Source organism: Trachypithecus francoisi, unplaced genomic scaffold (assembly GCF_009764315.1).
Source record: "Trachypithecus francoisi isolate TF-2019V2 unplaced genomic scaffold, Tfra_2.0 Lachesis_group12, whole genome shotgun sequence".
NCBI classification, from domain to species: Eukaryota; Metazoa; Chordata; class Mammalia; order Primates; family Cercopithecidae; genus Trachypithecus; species Trachypithecus francoisi.
In genome coordinates this window covers 58,855,575-58,872,720 of record NW_022681457.1, presented here as the reverse complement: position 1 = coordinate 58,872,720, position 17,146 = coordinate 58,855,575, and the positions used below count along the sequence as shown (strand labels likewise).

The window sequence follows — 17,146 nt, the reverse complement described above, 5'->3', positions numbered from 1 at the left end:
ATTTGTAGAGATGGGATGTCACTGTGTTGCCCACGCTTGGACTGCTGGGCTCAAGCAATCCTCCCTCCTCAGCCTCACTGGCAGCTGGGATTACGGTCCCGCCTAGCCTGCTTCTCCTTGTGCAACCCCCAGACCCAGAGGCTCCAGAGCAGCTCTGGCACAGCGGAAATCTGGCTTCGGCCGACACATTCACCAAATATTGACACAGCACCCTTGACCTCCAGATGCCCCTAAGCTCTCTTCCGCGCCCAGACTGCGGGGAGGAAGGGGTCCTCCAGGCCAAAGGGAGGGAGGTCTCCGGGAGGTCCCCGCGGTCCGGGAGGCAGGTGCGCGGGGCCCGGATCTGATCGTGCGTGCGCAAGGGAGAAAGGCAGGGCTGGGCCTGCGGGAGCGCGGCCTTGCGGTCCCCGGGACTCCTCTTCCGGCGCCTCGTCTCGGTGCTTCACCCGTAACCCAAGCCAGGGCCCCGGTGTCAGCGGCGGGGTGGGCCGGGACCGGGGAGGGGGTGCCCAGCAGCGACCCCTGGGTCCCCCTAAGGCCGTGCGCAGCTCGTAGCCAGAAGCCGGCCCGACGCGTGGCTTCCCGGAAGGCCCCGCGCAGCCGGAAGGCGGGAGGGAGGGCGGGGCCAGCGCCGGGGCCGCCACCGAGGCCTGCGCGACCCTCCGCCGGGCTGAGGCCGGGCCCGGGGCCGGGGAGCCGGGCGGGGAGCCGGGGGCCAACCAGGGCCAGTCCGCAGCCGCCTCTGATCGCCGAGCGCGCTCCGCAGACCTCGGCTCCCCCAGGTAAAGGTGCGCCCGGAGCCGGGGCGGGGCGCCTCCCAGGCCGCGCCCCGCGAGGGGAGGAGGCACCCCAAGAACAGGCCTGGAGGCCCGGGAGCGTCTAGGGTTGGGGGTGGGGGTCCCCGCCCTGCCGGGAGCCCGGCCCTCCCAGTGCCGGGATGGACACTGTTAGTGTAGTCATTGTCCCTATGGAGAAACTGAGGCACGGAGAGGCTGAAGTGACACAAGTAAGCAGCAGAGCTGGGACTAGAGTCCCAGGCCCTGGCTTGGTGTCACCCAGTAGTGGTGTAGGCGTGGGTATGGTGGGTGGGGTTGGGGTGCGGGTGGTGGACGTGGTGGAGTGGGTGAGGTTGGGTGGGGTGGTGGGTGGAGTGGGGGATGTGGGTTTGGCGGGAGTGGGGTGGAGGATGTGATGGTGGGGGGCGGAGAAGGCGGGGGTGGGGTGCAGAATGTGATGGGTAGCGATGGGGTAGTGTGGGGGTGGCTGGTGGGGCAGGGGCGGGGCTGGGGGTGGGGTGCTAGGTATTATAAATATGAAGGGATCCTGACAGGACTCCTGTGGGGCAGCAGAGCCGGCTGAGCCATATGGGAAGAAGATCTGGGCGCTAGTTTAGATTTGGTCAGGAAGGGCCGTTAATGATTTAGGAGGTGAGATTAGTTTTGGGGGTGACAGGTAGTTTGTTGAGTTTGTTTGTTTGTGACAGTCTTGCTCCGTTGTCCAGGCTGGAGTGCAATGGCGCGATCTCGGCTCACTGCAACCTCCACCTCCCGGGTTTAAACGATTCTCCTGCCTCAGCCTTTCAAGTAACTGAGATTACAGACGCCCGCCACCACGCCCCGCTAATTTTTTTTTTTTTTTTTGAGACGGAGTCTGGCTTTGTTACCCAGGCTGGAGTGCAGTGACGCGATCTCAGCTCACTGCAACCTCCACCTCCCTCGTTCAAGCAATTCCCCTGCCTCTCAGCCTCCCGAGTAGCTGGGATTACAGGCGACGCCACCATGCCTGGGTATTTTTTTTTTTTTTGTATTTTTAGTAGAGATGGGGTTTCACCATCTTGGCCAGGCTAGTCTCAAACTTCTGACCTTGTGATCCACCTGCCTCTGCCTTCTACAGTGCTGGGATTACAGACGTGAGCCACCGCGACTGACCAATGTTTGTATTTTTTAGTAGAGGTGGGGTTTCACCATCTTGAAATAGCACCTGTAGGCCCGGGCGGAAGAATTGCTTGAGGCCAGTTCCCCAACCAGCCTAGGCAACACAGGGAGACTGCGTTTCTAGGGGGTAAAAAAATGCAGGAAGGAAGGGGAGAGGGAAAGATGGAAAGAAAGAGAGAGAGAGAACGAAAGAGAGAGAAAGAGAGGAAAAGAAGAAAGAAAGAAAAGAAAGGAAAGAAAGAGAGAGAAAGAGAAAGAAATAGGGATACTTGGAGAAGCTTTGAAGTGACCTGTTTATTGATCAAGTAGGTAGGTAAGGTGCATGCTGCCAGGAGGGGCTGGGGTGGAGAGGGCAGGGCCCTGCTGTATGAGGGTGGGCAGCAGACGGCCCCTGCTCAGCCCTGGCCTCCATTGCTACACAGAATGGCAGATCCGGTGTGATCTGGTCTTCTGGTTTTTCAGGAGAAATCAGGAATCGGAGGTGCATGCAAAATCTCCTGATTTTTAAATATTGGCAACTAATTTGTTTTAAAAAAACAACTATGAGCTAATCTAATCTAAAAACGTTTGCTGGTGGGATCCACCTACTGCCTTTGCGCTGGGGTATGGAGAGGTGGGAGGTCAATGTTGACAAGAGCCAGATCTAATTTTTTGTTAAAGAACAGAGTACTTGGAGTAGAGAGAGTCTTCCTCTCCCTTATCTCTTACAATCTGGTCCAAACTCAGAAAGCTAGGCTGCTGTCGGTGGGATGGGCTTGTCTCCATCTTTCTGTACCTCTCAGAGCAGCCTGGGCACCTGCAAGAAAGTGGGGCTTCAAGTTGTCATTTGCCTTCCCTGTGGCTGGCAGATGGGCTTCCTGTGATCAGGGCCTGGTATGTGGGCAAATCTGAGTGTGAAATAGGTGTGATACAGTGGAGAGGGGGGAGCCACACTCCCACCCCCTGAGGTCTGTCCCCATCCTCCCTCCTCACCCACTTCCCTGTCATTTACAGACAAAGGCAGTCTTGCGGTGGGAGAAGGAGCAGGGTGGGCTTCCCTCAATCTGGCGAGCCTGGAGAATTCAGGAAGCTGAGCTTTTTAGCAAGGGCTCAGGAGGTGGAGTTACTAACCTTTCTTCCCCAACAAGAGCTTGTTAATGCTCTAACTTCTGAAATGATTATTGCAAATAAATTAAACCTTGAATGGAGTCAGCCACAACGTCTCTACCCATGGTGCAGAGCTGTTAAAACGCAGTGACTTCCTCCACCTGCCCTCACACATGCAGTGATAGCTGCTGGCCCTCCCATTCTGCAGAGCCCTGGGCTTGTGTCTCAGTGAAACCTGCCTCATTGTCTGAGATGTCACGGAAGTTCTTGGTCTCACGGCCAAAGAAATCAAGGACGCAGACACTCCAGAGGGTAGGTTAGAGGAGAAGTTTAATAAACGAAAGAAAGAAAGCTCTCTGGATCAGAGAGGGGTCCCAGAAAGATGGGCTGCCATTTTACAGTGAAACGCAAGGGTTTTTATAGACAAGCTCGTTGGAGGGGTGCTTCATTTACATAAGGTGTGAATTTCTGAGTCCTCCACCCCACCCTTTCTAGTGCACATGTGGGCTTCTTAGCCTGAGTTACTACTCCATGTTGCTTATTTCTTCCTACTGTGCATGTATGAAAAAAGGTTGGGGGGCGGGGGGTAGAACACTCCAAGATGCCTGGTCCAGGGTAGCTCTTCTTATCCGTGCCATGCAAGTCTCTGTCTGAGTATTTCTTTGTTTTTTTTTTTGTTTTTTTGTTTTTTTTGAGACAGAGTCTCGCTCTGCTGCCAGGCTGGAGTGCAGTGGCGTGATCTCGGCTCATTGCAACCTCTGCCTTCCGGGTTCAAGCGATTTTCCTTCCTCAGCCTCCCGAGTAGCTGGGATTACAGGTGAGCACCACCACACCTGGTTAATTTTTGTATTTTTTTTAGTAGAGATGGGATTTCACCATGTTGGCCAGGATGGTCTCAATCTCTTGACCTCGTGATCCGCCCACCTCGGCCTCCCAAAATGCTGGGATTAGAGGCATGAGCCACCATGCCCAGCTGTGTCTGAGTATTTATAAGTGGGGAGAGGACTGTGCTTACTGGGGCCCACCGTATGTCTGTATGTCACACAGGGGACCCCTTTCTGTGTTAGAGCTTGCCTTCCTTTTCTGTGTTTTCTGAAAGGGAAACGACCTCTTAGGCTGCTTTTTGTTAGAAGGGAATTCTGCCAAGGACCCTTGCCCTAACTATTTGCCTAATTGATTTCTCTCTCTCCTCTCACATTGATGCCGGCCTAGCTGGGCCAGGTAGAGTTGGAAGTAGCATTTTTGCAAGGACATCTCTTGAGCCTCTGTAGATTTTCACTTAAAGTCATTCGGAGCAGGTTGGAAGCTAGGTTTTTTCTTGGGTAGCCAGTAAAGCTAAAGTGTTTATGTATCTGTTTCCTGCCTTCCTTCTTTCCACTTCTACATGCATTTTCTTGCTGTGCAGAAACTGTTTTGAGAGTGCAGACCCAAAACACCACTCCCAAAACTGCAGAAAACCTGTGGTGGGAGTGGTGTCCAGGCACTGACCTGGAAGCCAGTCTTGCAGACCAAGCATGGCAGGGCTCAGGGTCTTCACACCCTGGGAAAGGGAGGTTCCTTGCAGCCTCCAAAGGGGCCTTCCCTTTTTCCAATATAATTGACAGATGAAAGCTGGATATAAACCAGAACTAAGCTCAAAGGTGATTAGATATTTTCCACCAGGATTTTGAGCTTTTTGTAAGATTTTACTGTAAAATTATTTCCTTTGGTTACCTTAATATGTACTTGAAATATATCTCATTTTGTGTTGGACATGGTGGCTCACGCCTGTAATCCTAGCACTTTGAGAGGCCAAGGCAGGCAGATCACCTGAGGTCAGGAGTTCAAGACCAGCCTGGCCAACATGGTGAAACCCCATCTCTACTAAAAATACAAAAATTAGCCAGGTGTGGTGATGCATGTCTGTAGTCCCAGCTATTCAGGAGGCTGAGGCAGGAGAATTGCTTGAACCTGGGAGGTGGAGGCTGCAGTGAGCCCAGATCGTGCCACTACACTGCAGCCTAGGTGACCTAGGTGACGGAGCAGGCTTTGTCTCCAAAAAAAAAAAAAAAAGGAAAACAAAATCTCTCTGTCAATATCTCTCTCTATCTATGTCATTTTGTTTCAGGACCATGGTGACTGGATAAATCAGGTTCTGCCTTCTGTCTCCGCATTTCCGAGTGGCTTCTGCCTATTCAGTCGGGATGCTGTTATAATGCCATTTTATCGTTTAGACATTTGTATGTAAACAAATCTTGACACTGGAATAGTGGAAGGGGGTTCTTTTCTGGGGAGAAGGAGGAGGCATTCAACCGGTCAGCAAGCAAAGGAGCTGGGCAGGGCCTGAAAACCAGGAGATCAGGTTTTGGGAGATCCAGGGCACAGGGTAGTCAGAGTAGGGACCCACAGGCCTGAGTGCTCCTCCAGTCCCTTATGTGAGCAGGGCTTACAAGGCCTGCCCTCCCACTGCCTCTTATACTTCATGGGGCTAAAAAGACATATCTAAGGGTGTTTGTTTGCAATTTCTGAATTTGAAGACTGAGTAACGAATGTCAGAGTCCTGGGTTTTGCCTTCATGGGGTCTTGCTGCCCACAGTGAGATCAGAGGAGCACTTTGGGGGCTTGTTGGAAATACAGAATCCTACCCTCCCATACTGGCTGCATCTAACAAGGTTTTCAGTGGTTCCTGTGCACTTGTGGAGAACAGGTCTAATGTGTACCAAAGGGGAAAAAGAAGGGAAATTTACAGGGGCAGGAGCACAGGATGCTCTCCTGGGACTGCAGAGAAGTTCTGAGAACCTGACTGTGGTCTTCTCATGGATTCATGAGTTTGTTCTCTGGGCTCAAAATTATATCCTAGGATTGGGAGAGCAATTGTACAGTAGGGACTTCTGCTTCTGGATCATCCTTGGGTCAGAAAAGCACACATGTCTGGGTGTGGTGGCCCATGCCTATAATCCCAGCACTCTGGGAGGCTGAGACAGGAAGATTGCTTGAGCTCAGGAAGTCAAGACCAGGCTGGGCAACATTGCGAGACCCTGTCTGTATGAAAACAAAAAATTAACTGAGCGTAGTGTTGCATGCCTTTAGCCCCTGCTACTCAGGAGACTGAGGTGGGAGGATCACTGTAGCCCAGGAGTTCAAGGCTGCAGTGAGCCATGATCGCATCACTGCATACCAGCTTGGGCAACAAGAGACACTGTCTCTGGGAAAAAAAAAAAAAAAACTCTCATATAACATATAACCCAAAGATATTAAGGCCAAATGTAGTGGCTCATGCCTGTAATCCTAACACTTTGAGAGGCTAAGGCAGGATCCCTTGAGCCCAGGAGTTCAAGACCAGCCTGGGCAACATAGTAGTCATCTCTACTAAGAATAAAAATAAAATTAGCTGGGCGTGGTGATTGCACACCTGTAGTCCCATCTACTCAGGAGGCCGAGGTGGGAGGATCGCTTGAGCCCAAGAGGTCAAGGCTGCAGTGAGTTGTGATTGTGCCATTGCACTCCAACCTGGGCAACAAAGCAAGACCCCATCTCAAAAAAGAAAAAAAGATAATAAGCAATAGAATCTATCCATAACTTCCTCAGTCAAGTTGCTGTAGCACCTGTTTCAATATTTCCACCTAGAATGAAATGGGAAGTGCCGGTGAGAAAGGGAAGTACTGCTGGAGCCTTGGGCTCAGCCAGAGCTCTGAGGAGACCCCCCACCTCGTGGCCCCTTTGATTTTCTCAGCCCTTGGGCTCTCTAGAGCCCATCCCTCCCTGCTCTGGCTCCAGTGTGGCACACATTTTCCCTACCCTGGAGGATTTTGCTTAAAGTCATTGTGCTGAAGGTTCACTTGCCCGTCCATCTTTCTGTCCATGTGTATCGCAAAGCCTGGGCATGCTTTCATGTATTTTATTCTCCAGTTGCTTTGTCTCCCTGCTTTATCTTGTCCCTGCTTTTAGTGTCCCATGGGTACAACTGTGTTGAATTTTAAGAGCAGTTGCTTAAGGCTGCCCAGTGTGTGTGTTAGTAACAGCGTTCGTTCAGAGCCATCCTGGGTCGGGAGCCTGCAGGCTTCCAGACTTATGCCAGGTGCTTCCTGCCCATCCTGCTGGCACCATCTGAGAGTCCAGCCTGCAGGGACTGTCTCCGTCTTAGAAGGGAGGTATCTGACCCTCTGCTCAGGGCCCACCAGAGTTGAGTGCCCGTGTAGTCACAGAGTCCCATCCCTTCCCCGGCTCTGGCTTGGCCTTAGCTCAGATGCCTCGTGCCAGGATTTCCCGGTCTCTGCTGGACTTTGTGTGCAGGGCATTCCCCGAGCCAATGCAAAGGCCACTGATGCCAGAAGGGTCAGACCACCTCCCTCGTGATGAACCAGCAGAACATGTGGCCGGGTTGCTCCTTAATCTGTCCTAAGTCGGAAGTTAATCAGAGGGCAAAGAAGACCTTTCACTCACTCAGCCGCTGCTATTTGCTTATCACTAACTGCTGCCTGCCCTGTCTGTGGGAACTTTCCACCGTCTGGATGCTGTCTCATACAGGCGCTTGGAGCTGCTGTGCTGTCCTGAAAAGGGGGACCCTTCCTTAAAACTCTAGGAACTAGAGTGGCGTTAATACTCTTATGCTCATTAAAACTGTCCCTCTGAACTTCTCCCTTGAAGGCCCGCCACGATGACCATCATGGTGGAGGACATCATGAAGCTGCTGTGCTCCCTTTCTGGGGAGAGGAAGATGAAGGCGGCTGTCAAACACTCTGGGAAGGGTGCCCTGGTCACAGGGGCCGTGGCCTTCGTTGGGGGTTTGGTGGGCGGCCCGCCGGGACTCGCCGTTGGTAAGTGCAGGTGTCTCACAGAGACAGCCAGCCTTGGGGATGTCATAAAAGGGCCGTTGAAACACAGGGAGAAGGCCAGGCGCGGTGGCTCACACCTGTAATCCCAGGACTTTGGGAGGCCGAGGTGGGTGGATCACCTGAGGTCAGGAGTTTGAGACCAGCCTGGCCAACATGGTGAAACCCCGTCTCTACTAAAAATACAAAAAATAGCTGGGTGTGGTGTCGCATGCCTATACTCCCAGCTACTCGGGAGGTTGAGGCAGGAGAATCGCTTAAACCCGGGAGGCAAAGGTTGCAGTGAGCCAAGATCGTGCCATTGCACTCCAGCCTGGGCGACAGAACGAGATTCCATCTCAAAAAAAAAAAAAAAAAAGGAAAAAAGAAAATAAACACAGGGAGAAACGAACTCGTACAAGTGGTGCCATGCATCTCATGGGAGGAGTTGGTGGAGTTAAGGTTGCCTCTGGGAAATGTTCTTTGCAGATGTAATTTGTCCCGTTGGAAATGCAAGCTTCTGTGTGAATGTCTCAGAAGTGTGGGGCACTCTTGAAAATGGCATCTGTGTCATTTGGGCCTAGAGGCACCTTTTCCCCAGTGCTAGGATCCCAGAATAAGTATCAGAGCAGCAGGCCTCTGAAGATACCAGGGTGTCCTGGGTCCCATGGTGGCCACCCTCACCCTGATCATGACTGCAAGGTCCCTGCAGAAAGGAAACCAGGGAGGAGGCTGGAAGAGGCCATGCACCTTCTCAGCACATGCGGTGTGGCCAATTCATGTGAGCGGGCTCATTCTGAGAGAGCTCCCCTGTTCTGAAAGAGACCACCAAAAGAATTGCCTTTCACTCCTAGAGGGCCTGCCCACCTCTACCACCTACTTTTTTTCTTTCTTTTTTGAGACGGAGTCTCACTCTGTCACCCAGACTGGAGTGCAGTGGCATGATCTCGGCTCACTGCAACCTCTGTCTCGCGGGTTCAAGTGATTCTCCTGCCTCAGCCTCTTGAGTAGCTGGGACTACAGGTGTGCGCCACCACACCCAGCTAATTTTTGTATTTTTAGTAGAGACAGGGTTTTGCCCTGTTGGCCAGGCTGGTCTCAAACTCCTGGCCACAAATGATCCACCTGCCTTGGCCTCCCAAAGTGCTAGGATTACAGGCATGAGCCACTGTGCCTGGCCATTTTCCACCTGCTTTTATTTGAAAATCAACTTCTGGCAATGAATGAAAGTTTGGCTAATTTTTCCACTGTTCCTTGCAGCTAGGATGAAGTTACTTTCTTTGGCTTGGGGAAGGAAGAATTTGTGTGTCCTGAGCCTCAGAAGGTCTACCTGGCCTGAGTCTGTGGCTCAAACCATAGATGGAGTCAGAGAGCTGACCATCCTTCAGACCTGAGCTGGGCAGGGGCCAAGCGAGGCCTCCTGGTGGCTTCTAGGTGGCTTCAGGGACCTGCTTCTGTTTAACAGAGATTCTTATGATGACTTATTTTTCACATCAGGCACGGCAGATATTTGCCACATGCCCACTCTGTGCTGGCCAGCCTGAGCTGGGGACATGGGGCGTGGAGAGCTTACCATCTGGTGGAGATCCCTTCTGTGTGGCATGTAGTCTCCATGCTCACAGGTGGGAGAGAGAAGTGCTTTTCTGCTGAGGTTGACTTCCGTTCCCCAGCTCGCTGGTGGGGTTCCTGCTCTGTGCTTCCCTTCTGTAGTGGGATTGACATTCAAGGATATTTCGTTAAGCTGAGGCTCACACTGGGGAGAAAAATGAATGTGTGGGTGGGCCCAGACCTTCCCTCTCCATATTTCCTTTCCAAACTCCATGAATTAGTGAGGCCTGACTTCAGCATCTTGCCATCTGAGAAGGAACCGGAGATGGGGGAGACAAAACCGTTTCCTTCTTCCTCTGTGACACTCTGCATCTGTGCCCCCACCTCCATCAGTGCTCAGGGGAAGGCTTTGGGGATCATTTTATCATGTAGCTGTGCCCAGATGCTATTTTGGGAGCACATATTTTATTCAGATTGAGTAAAAGCTGGTGGAGAACAGGATGTCCACTAAGAGAGCCCGGGGGATTCACTACTTCCAGCCCCTGTTCACGGGCGGGAGCATCATTTTACCCTGAAAACAAAGGAATTTTCTCCTCTCCAAAGAGCCAGTAATTTGCTGGTCGATATTCCTGGCGACTTTTTGCATTAAGTGCTGCTCTAAATCAAATATTGATGTTCTCATAAAGGTTTAGTGCACATGAGTGCAACTCTTGTCGACTCTGAGCATTTCACTGGTGTCATGGGGAAAAGTTCAGTAAAACTTGTAAATTAGCTGGCTTTCCCTCCCCAGAATGTGCCTTTCTTTTGCAGAGGAGACGAACCCTGTCTGCGTGTTGCATTCAGCCTCTGGGATATGGGGCTGGCCCCAGCTGCGCACCTGGGGTGGTGTCTGCTCCAGAGGCCTCGGTGCTTGGCTTCCAAAAGCAGCAAGCACTGGTTTTGCTGCCTGTCGTCTGAGTCCAGCCAGCCAGCGGGTTCTCTCTGGCCTGGGCTGCATTTTTGAAAGAAACTTTTCATTTTGCAATAATGTTAGGTTTACAGAGAAGTCGCGAAGATAGTACAAAGGATTCCCGTATGTCCTCCACCCAGTTTTGGTTCTCCTAGTGTTCATGTATATTACTGTATGCTTGTCAAAACTAAAACCGGCTGGGTGCAGTGGCTCATGCCTTTGTAATCTCAGCACTTTGGGAGGCTTGAGGTTGAAAGATCGCTTGAGCCCAGCAGTTTGAGACCAGACTGGGCAACATAATGAGACCCTGTCTGTACAAAAAATAAAAAAAAAAAAAATTAGCCAGGCATGGTGGTGCAAGTCTGTAATCCCAGCTACTTGGGAGGCCAAGGTGGGAGGATTGCTTGAGCCTAGGAATTTGAGGCTGCAGTGAGGTATAATCATACCACTGCACTCCAACCTGGGTGACAGAGTGAGATTCTGTCTAAGAAAAACAAACAAAGAAAACCTAAAACACCAACGAATATGTTACTATTAACCAGACTTGATTTGGGTTTCACCAGTTTCTGCATTAATGGCCTTTTTTTTTTTGGCTTCGGGATCCAGTCTAAGACACCACATTGCATTGAATTGCCTGCTTTCTTAGTCTCCTGTGGCCTTTAACACTTTCTCAGACTTTCCTTGTTCACGACCTTGATAGTTTTGAGGAATACTGGGCAGGTATTTTGTCGAACATCTCTCAGTTTGAATTTGCCAGATGTGTTTAGGATGGGACTGGAGTTAGGAGTCTTTGGAGGCATGCCTGGGAGGTGATGTGCCCCCTCCCTTCTCTTGCATTAATTCTGGGTGTATATGACATTCACATGATGTCATCAGTGATGTTGACCTTGAACACTTGGTTAAGGGCATGTTTGCTGGGTTTTTCCATTACAAAGTTTCTCTCTCCCTTTCCATACTCTGTCTGTTGAAAGTGAGTCACTAAGTCTAGTGGGCTTCATCTTTAAATATCTGATTGGTGATATTTAAAAATACAAATCTGGTATTTTGTGTGGTAGCAATGAACTGGCGTGAAGTGCCACTGCCACCTAATAGGAACCAGGTCGTCCAGGTCTTCTGTGTCCTGGGTCTCAAAAGGTCTATGCGGTTCAAGGCTTGGTTGGCCCAGACTGTAGGCTGGGATGAAATCAGAGCCTGCCACCCATCCGACCTCAGCAGAGGAGGGGCCATGTAAGGCCCACCCACCCCCTCACTCTTCTTAGTTCCTCCCTAGCTCTTGGAGGCACTTGACTTTGGACCCCTTCCCTGGGGCACCTTTACTTCCTCTGCACCATATCCTGCACGTGGCCTCTTCAGCTAGAACTTTCCATGGATACAAGGTCTTTAAGTCCCAGAATAGCATGACCTAACCTTGGCAATGAGTTTACATTTAAAAATAATGTTTCTGCCCTTTTAGGGTGGCAGAAGTAGAAATAGTAAACTACCTTAGATTTGTTGTTTATTTTTATTTTTATTTTTTTTGAGATGGAGTCTCACTCTGTTGCCCGGGCTGGAGTGCAGTGGCGCAATATCGGCTCACTGCAACCTCTGCCTCCCAGGTTCAAGTGATTTTCCTGCCTCAGCCTCCTGAGTAGCTGGGATTACAGGCACCCACCACTATGCCTGGCTAATTTTTTGTATTTTTAGTAGAGACGGGGTTTCACCATGTTGGCCAGGCTAGTCTCGAACTCCTGACCTCGTGATTTGCCCACCTCAGCCTCTCAAAGTGCTGAGATTACAGGCATGAGCCACTGCACCCGGCCAGATTTGTTATTTATCATTGTACAACTTGGAGGGGTTCTGTGAAAAGCACTGCTTGAAGAGGAAAGAGCCTCCTTATCTGTCCCCAGGTCCTTTAACCACGTGGGCTCACTGGAGATTTCGTAAGTTCAGGGGCAAGGAGCATATCAGCTGCCTAGTGGAGGAAATTCAGTCTCACCACTGAGATGGTTTCTTTTTTGAAGACAGAGTCTTGTTCTGTTGCTCAGGCTGGAGTGCAGTGGTGTGATCTCGGCTCACTGCAGCCTCCACCTCCTGGGTTCAAGTGATTCTCCTGCCTCAGCTTCGGAGTAGCTGGGATTACAGGCGTGTGCCACCACGCCCAGCTAATTTTTGTATTTTTAGTAGAGATGGTGTTTCACCATATTGACCATGCTGGTCTCAAACTCCTGACCTCAGGTGATCTACCTGCCTTGGCCTCCCAAAGTGCTGGTATTACAGGCGTGAGCCACCGCATCCAGCCCGAGATGGTTTCTCTTGAAAATGCATTTGTGGCTGGTCACAGGGCCTCACGCCTATAATCCCAGCACTGTGGGGGCCTGAGGTAGGCAGATCATCTGAGGTCAGGAGTTCGAGACCAGTCTGGCCAACATGGTGAAACCCCGTCTCTACTAAAAATACAAAAATTAGCCAGGTGTGGTGGTGTGCACCTGTAATCCCAGCTACTCAGGAGGCTGAGGTGGGAGAATGGCTTGAACCCGGGAGTCAGAGGTTGCAGTGAGCTGAGATCGTGTCATTGCACTCCACCCTGGGCAACAGAGCGAGGCTCGGTCTAAAAAAAAAGTGCATTTGTTTCTCAGCCTTCTCCTTTGTGATGAGAGAGGGATTTTTGCAGTAAGCCCAGGAACCTCCATCAGGTCATGAAGAAGATCTTAGTGGGCCCAGCACTGAGGTGGGAGATGGGGCAGCAGGCATCATTTTGCATCCCTAAAAATGTGGAGCTTAGGGAATGCGTGTTGGGTGTCAATTATCGGAGCCAAATGGACAGAAGACTGCATAAACCTTTGCCCTCCACACTGGCTGGCGGAGCAGGCGTGACACCGAGCCCACTCTGGCTCGCTCATGAATGTGCCTGCTCATGGTGATGGTGATGTGCACTCAGTGGGAACTTAAGTAAGGCCATCGCTTATGAATAAGACCCCACTAATTGAACAATTCCTTGTTTTCTAGGGGGGGCTGTCGGGGGGCTGTTAGGTGCCTGGATGACAAGTGGACAGTTTAAGCCAATTCCTCAAATCCTAATGGAGCTGCCCCCTGCCGAGCAACAGAAGCTCTTTAAGGAAGCCATGGCCATCATCAGGCACCTAGAGTGGACGGATGCCGTGCAGCTGACTGCGCTGGTCATGGGCAGCGAGGCCCTGCAGCAGCAGCTGCTGGCCATGCTGGTGAACTACGTCACCAAGGAGCTGCGGGCCGAGATCCGGTACGATGACTAGGCCGCGCCTCTGGGGAGGTGGGGGTCCCCTTTAGATGACTCTGTGACTCTGAAGAGGTGGCTTGGGAGTTGGGAGAAGCCCAGTGGATGCCCCTGGGGAATCTCCACGTCATCAGTGTATTACTAGCAACGTCCTGCTGGAGAGCCCACCGCCGTGCAGTGTCACGTTCCAGACATTACTTATGAAGCAGCTTGTGTTGGTGGCATGTGCACTGGTGTGCCATGACAGCCTTCTGACTGCCCCCCGGTGAAGAGTGAAGGCCTCAGAGGCATCTGCTGAGTCCTCTTACCCGTGTGGGTCTGGGGAAGTGATCATGCTCAGTGACGGTCTGACTGCACCTCGTCCTCCCCTGGGGGCCTTCTCATCTTGGGAGATGACTCCTCTTCCAAGCACCTGCTGCAGGACTGGATCCCACCCCCCTGCAGGTCCCGGGTTCTCAGGGTCTTGGAGCGGCCCATGCTGGAATCATGTTTACCTCCTAGTGCAGCCCTCCCCTACCCAGGGACTGCTGAATGGCCCCATGGAGGGGACAGGCGGCCTGCTGAGTGAAGCCTCAGATACCAAGTGGACTTGACCTCGACCCCACTAGGCTGCACACCTAGACTCGCCCTGCCAGGGCCTCACTCTTCCCATCTGAAAAGTCATGGTAGTTCTTGAGGTTTATTTCTCAAATGAAATATTTTTAGTAAAAAGTACAGGCATATCTTGGAAATATTGTGGGTTCAGTTCCAGACCACCTCAGTAAAGCCAACATCACAGTAAAGCAAGGAAACACATTTTTTTGGTTTCCCAGTGCATATAAAAGTTATGTTTACTCTATATTGCAGTCCATTAAATGTGCAATAGCATTATATTTAAAAAATGTACAAACCTTAATTTAAAAATATTTATTGTTCAAAATGCTGACACAGAGACACAAAGTGAGCACATGGCTGTTGGAAAATGGTGCCAAATAGACTTGCCTGATGCCGGGCTGCTACAAACCTTCAATTAAAAACAAAAAACACAGGCGAGGCGCGGTGGCTCACTCCTGTAATCCCAGTACTTTGGGAGGCTGAGGCGGATGGATCACGAGGTCAGGAGATTGAGACCATCCTGGCTAACACAGTGAAACCCCATCTCTACTAAAAAAAAACCAAAAAATCAGCTGGGCGTGGTGGTGCTCACCTGTAGTCTCAGCTACTTGGGAGACTGAGGCAGGAGAATTGCTTGAACCTGGGAGGCAGAGGTTACAGTGAGCCAAGATGGCGCCACTGCACTCCAGCCTGGGTGACAGAGTGAGACTCCGTCTCCAAAACAAAAACAAAAACAGTATCCACAAAGCATCGTAGAATGAGGTATGCCTGTACTGCTCTTTCTGAAGTGGTGTGATATAAACCATCTCTAAGAAATGTTTCTCCCCTAAAGATTTCCCCAGAACAATCAGCTCTCTGTAACTGTGGGCTCCACGTCTGGATCCAACCAGCCTCGGATAGAAAATATTTGAAAAAAAAATTGCATCTGTACTGAACACGTACAGACCTTTTTTCTTGCCATTATTCCCTAAATGATATGGTTTAGCATACATAGCATTTATAGTGTATTTGGTAGTATAAGAAATCTAGAGATGATTTAAATTATACAGGAAGGTGTGCATAGGTTATAAGCAAACACTATGCCATTGCCCATCAGGGACTTGAGTATCCTCAGATGTTGGTGCCTGAGGGTTGGGGTTGCAGTCCTGGAACCCATCCCCCATGGATACTGAGGCATAGCTGTACTGTGTGTTTTCACTTTGCTTTCAGAACTACAACTTGAGTGTGATCGATTACAATAAATGTTTTTCTAAAAAGTCATTTTCCCACATATTATGTGTAAAGTACCTCTAACATTCAAAGTCTTACAAATGGAACAGGAGGGAAGGTACCACATTTGTGGCTTTAAAGAATGCAAGAGTAGGTCAGGAGAGGTGGCTCATGCTTGTAATCCCAGAGCTTTTGGGGGCCACAGTGGGAGGATCACTTGAGGCCAAGGGTTTGAAACTACCCTGGGCAATATAGTGAGACCTCTATCTCTACAAAAAATGTTATTTCTTGGTCCCCAGGTCCTGGGGCAGGGCAGGGACTTGGGGGTCTCCTCTCAGTTCCCTGGAGGCTTAGAGGGAGACACTTCTGCTGAGGCCCGGCTTAGAGGAAAGCTCAGTATCCCAGCACCTCTATGTGTGTAAGGACTTCAGGGTGAATTATAACCCATGGTGATTAAGGAAGGGCCGAGCCTTTCTCTTCCAGAGTGATGGCTCTTCCGCTGGCCTCGTCTAGCACAAATCAGGTGCCCTAGCACAGGCCACACTCCTGGAGTTAATGAAGCCACTTTAATCATTTTTGTGCCACTTAAGTTGATGGGGGACAGGGTAGCGGTGGGAAGGAGGGGTTGTCTGTCTGTGAAAACTGAGTGTGGCATTTCTTGTTAAACTGATCATTCCTGCTCTTCTCGCAAATAAGTCCTTCATATGGTCCCTGGAACTAAAAGTGGGAAATCAGAGCATGCCCCCTCCCAATTTTGTGTAGTTTTAGTGGGCTCTAAAGTTGCCCTGTTTTTAGTGTAAGGGAAAAAACATTGATTTGCAGACAGCATGAGAATGAAACCTGAACAAAGATGTTTGGTTCAGTGCTTCAAAGTTGGGGGACACTTTTTCCACGTTGAACAAATGCCAACTTCTCCAGTTGCTTACAGCAAATTCTCCTGGAACAATCAGGGCTGAAATCGAGTTCCCTTTGTTAGGCGATTGGGCCCCACTCATTCGTACTCATGCATGACGTCCTGATCTGTGTCAGGCCTAGGGGACACAGATGGTCCCAGCTCAGAGGCCCAGTGTCCACTGCAGCCCCTCCCACAGCCTGCCCACCCCTACCGCAGGGGAAAATGCCCAGGGAGGAGATGGTTCAACTCCTGACCAGTTTTGTGTCTGATGGAGCAGGCCTTGCTGAGTGAAGACGCTGGGACTAGCTGGGTCCTGGGGTGACTTGGAGGCTTTGGGCCTAAAAGGGCAGCCTGAACCTGGAGTCTCATCTCCCCCAGCAGCCGAAAACAGTTTTCTTGATTTCCCCCAGGAAATCAAGCTGCTGCTTCTCAGCTCCTGTGGTTTTAGTATTTATATATCTGCATCTTCTTTGTAGAAATTTATTTATTTTTGAATAAGTAATACCTGCCTGGTACAAAATTTAAAAGGTACGGGAGGGTGCAAGCTGTAAGGGAAGGCTTTCTCCCACACCAACCCCAGAGGCAGCCACTGTTACCAATTTCATGTGTATTCCTTTAATTCTGTTTTGAATTAAGTCTCTGAAAACTGTTCATTTCCTTTTGTCAGTATTTCTTGCTGAAAACCTAGAAAAACCCAGAAAAGTATAATGAAATAAAAACCACAAATTCACCACCCACAAAACTGCTGGTAACAGATTTGGTGTCTTTCCTGCAATTGTTTTAGTGCTATGTGTGTGTATTTCTTTTTTTTTTCTTTTTTTTTTTTTTTTTTGAGATGGAGTCTCGCACTGTCGCCCAGGCTGGAGCGCAGTGGCGCAATCTTGGTTCACTGCAAGCTCTGCCTCCTGG

At 50.5% G+C, this 17,146-nt stretch overlaps 1 protein-coding gene across 5 annotated transcripts; it reads left to right on the top strand.

Moving 5' to 3' along the window:
* The first annotated feature begins 349 nt into the window (after positions 1-349).
* On the top strand, positions 350-14,562 carry CUNH19orf12 (chromosome unknown C19orf12 homolog). 5 transcript variants are annotated; one of them, XM_033225572.1, is made up of 3 exons: positions 379-782; positions 7,647-7,816; positions 13,293-14,562. In XM_033225572.1, the coding sequence occupies exons 2-3, from the start codon at positions 7,657-7,659 to the stop codon at positions 13,556-13,558; spliced, it is 426 nt and encodes a 141-aa protein (XP_033081463.1). In that variant the 5' UTR covers positions 379-782; positions 7,647-7,656; the 3' UTR covers positions 13,559-14,562. The 5 variants fall into 5 exon arrangements, with proteins under 5 accessions (XP_033081468.1, XP_033081463.1, XP_033081465.1 ...); XM_033225574.1 differs by lacking the exon at positions 379-782 and adding an exon at positions 810-1,006; XM_033225575.1 differs by lacking the exon at positions 379-782 and adding an exon at positions 2,121-2,243.
* The last annotated feature ends 2,584 nt before the right edge of the window (positions 14,563-17,146 follow it).

Excerpts from the sequence above, each read along its gene's own strand:
- CUNH19orf12 (XM_033225572.1), top strand. The coding sequence starts at position 7,657 with ATGACCATCATGGTGGAGGACATCATGAAGCTGCTGTGCTCCCTTTCT. Across the intron at positions 7,817-13,292 it reads CCCGCCGGGACTCGCCGTTG|GGGGGGCTGTCGGGGGGCTG; the intron begins GTAAGTGCAGGT and ends CTTGTTTTCTAG.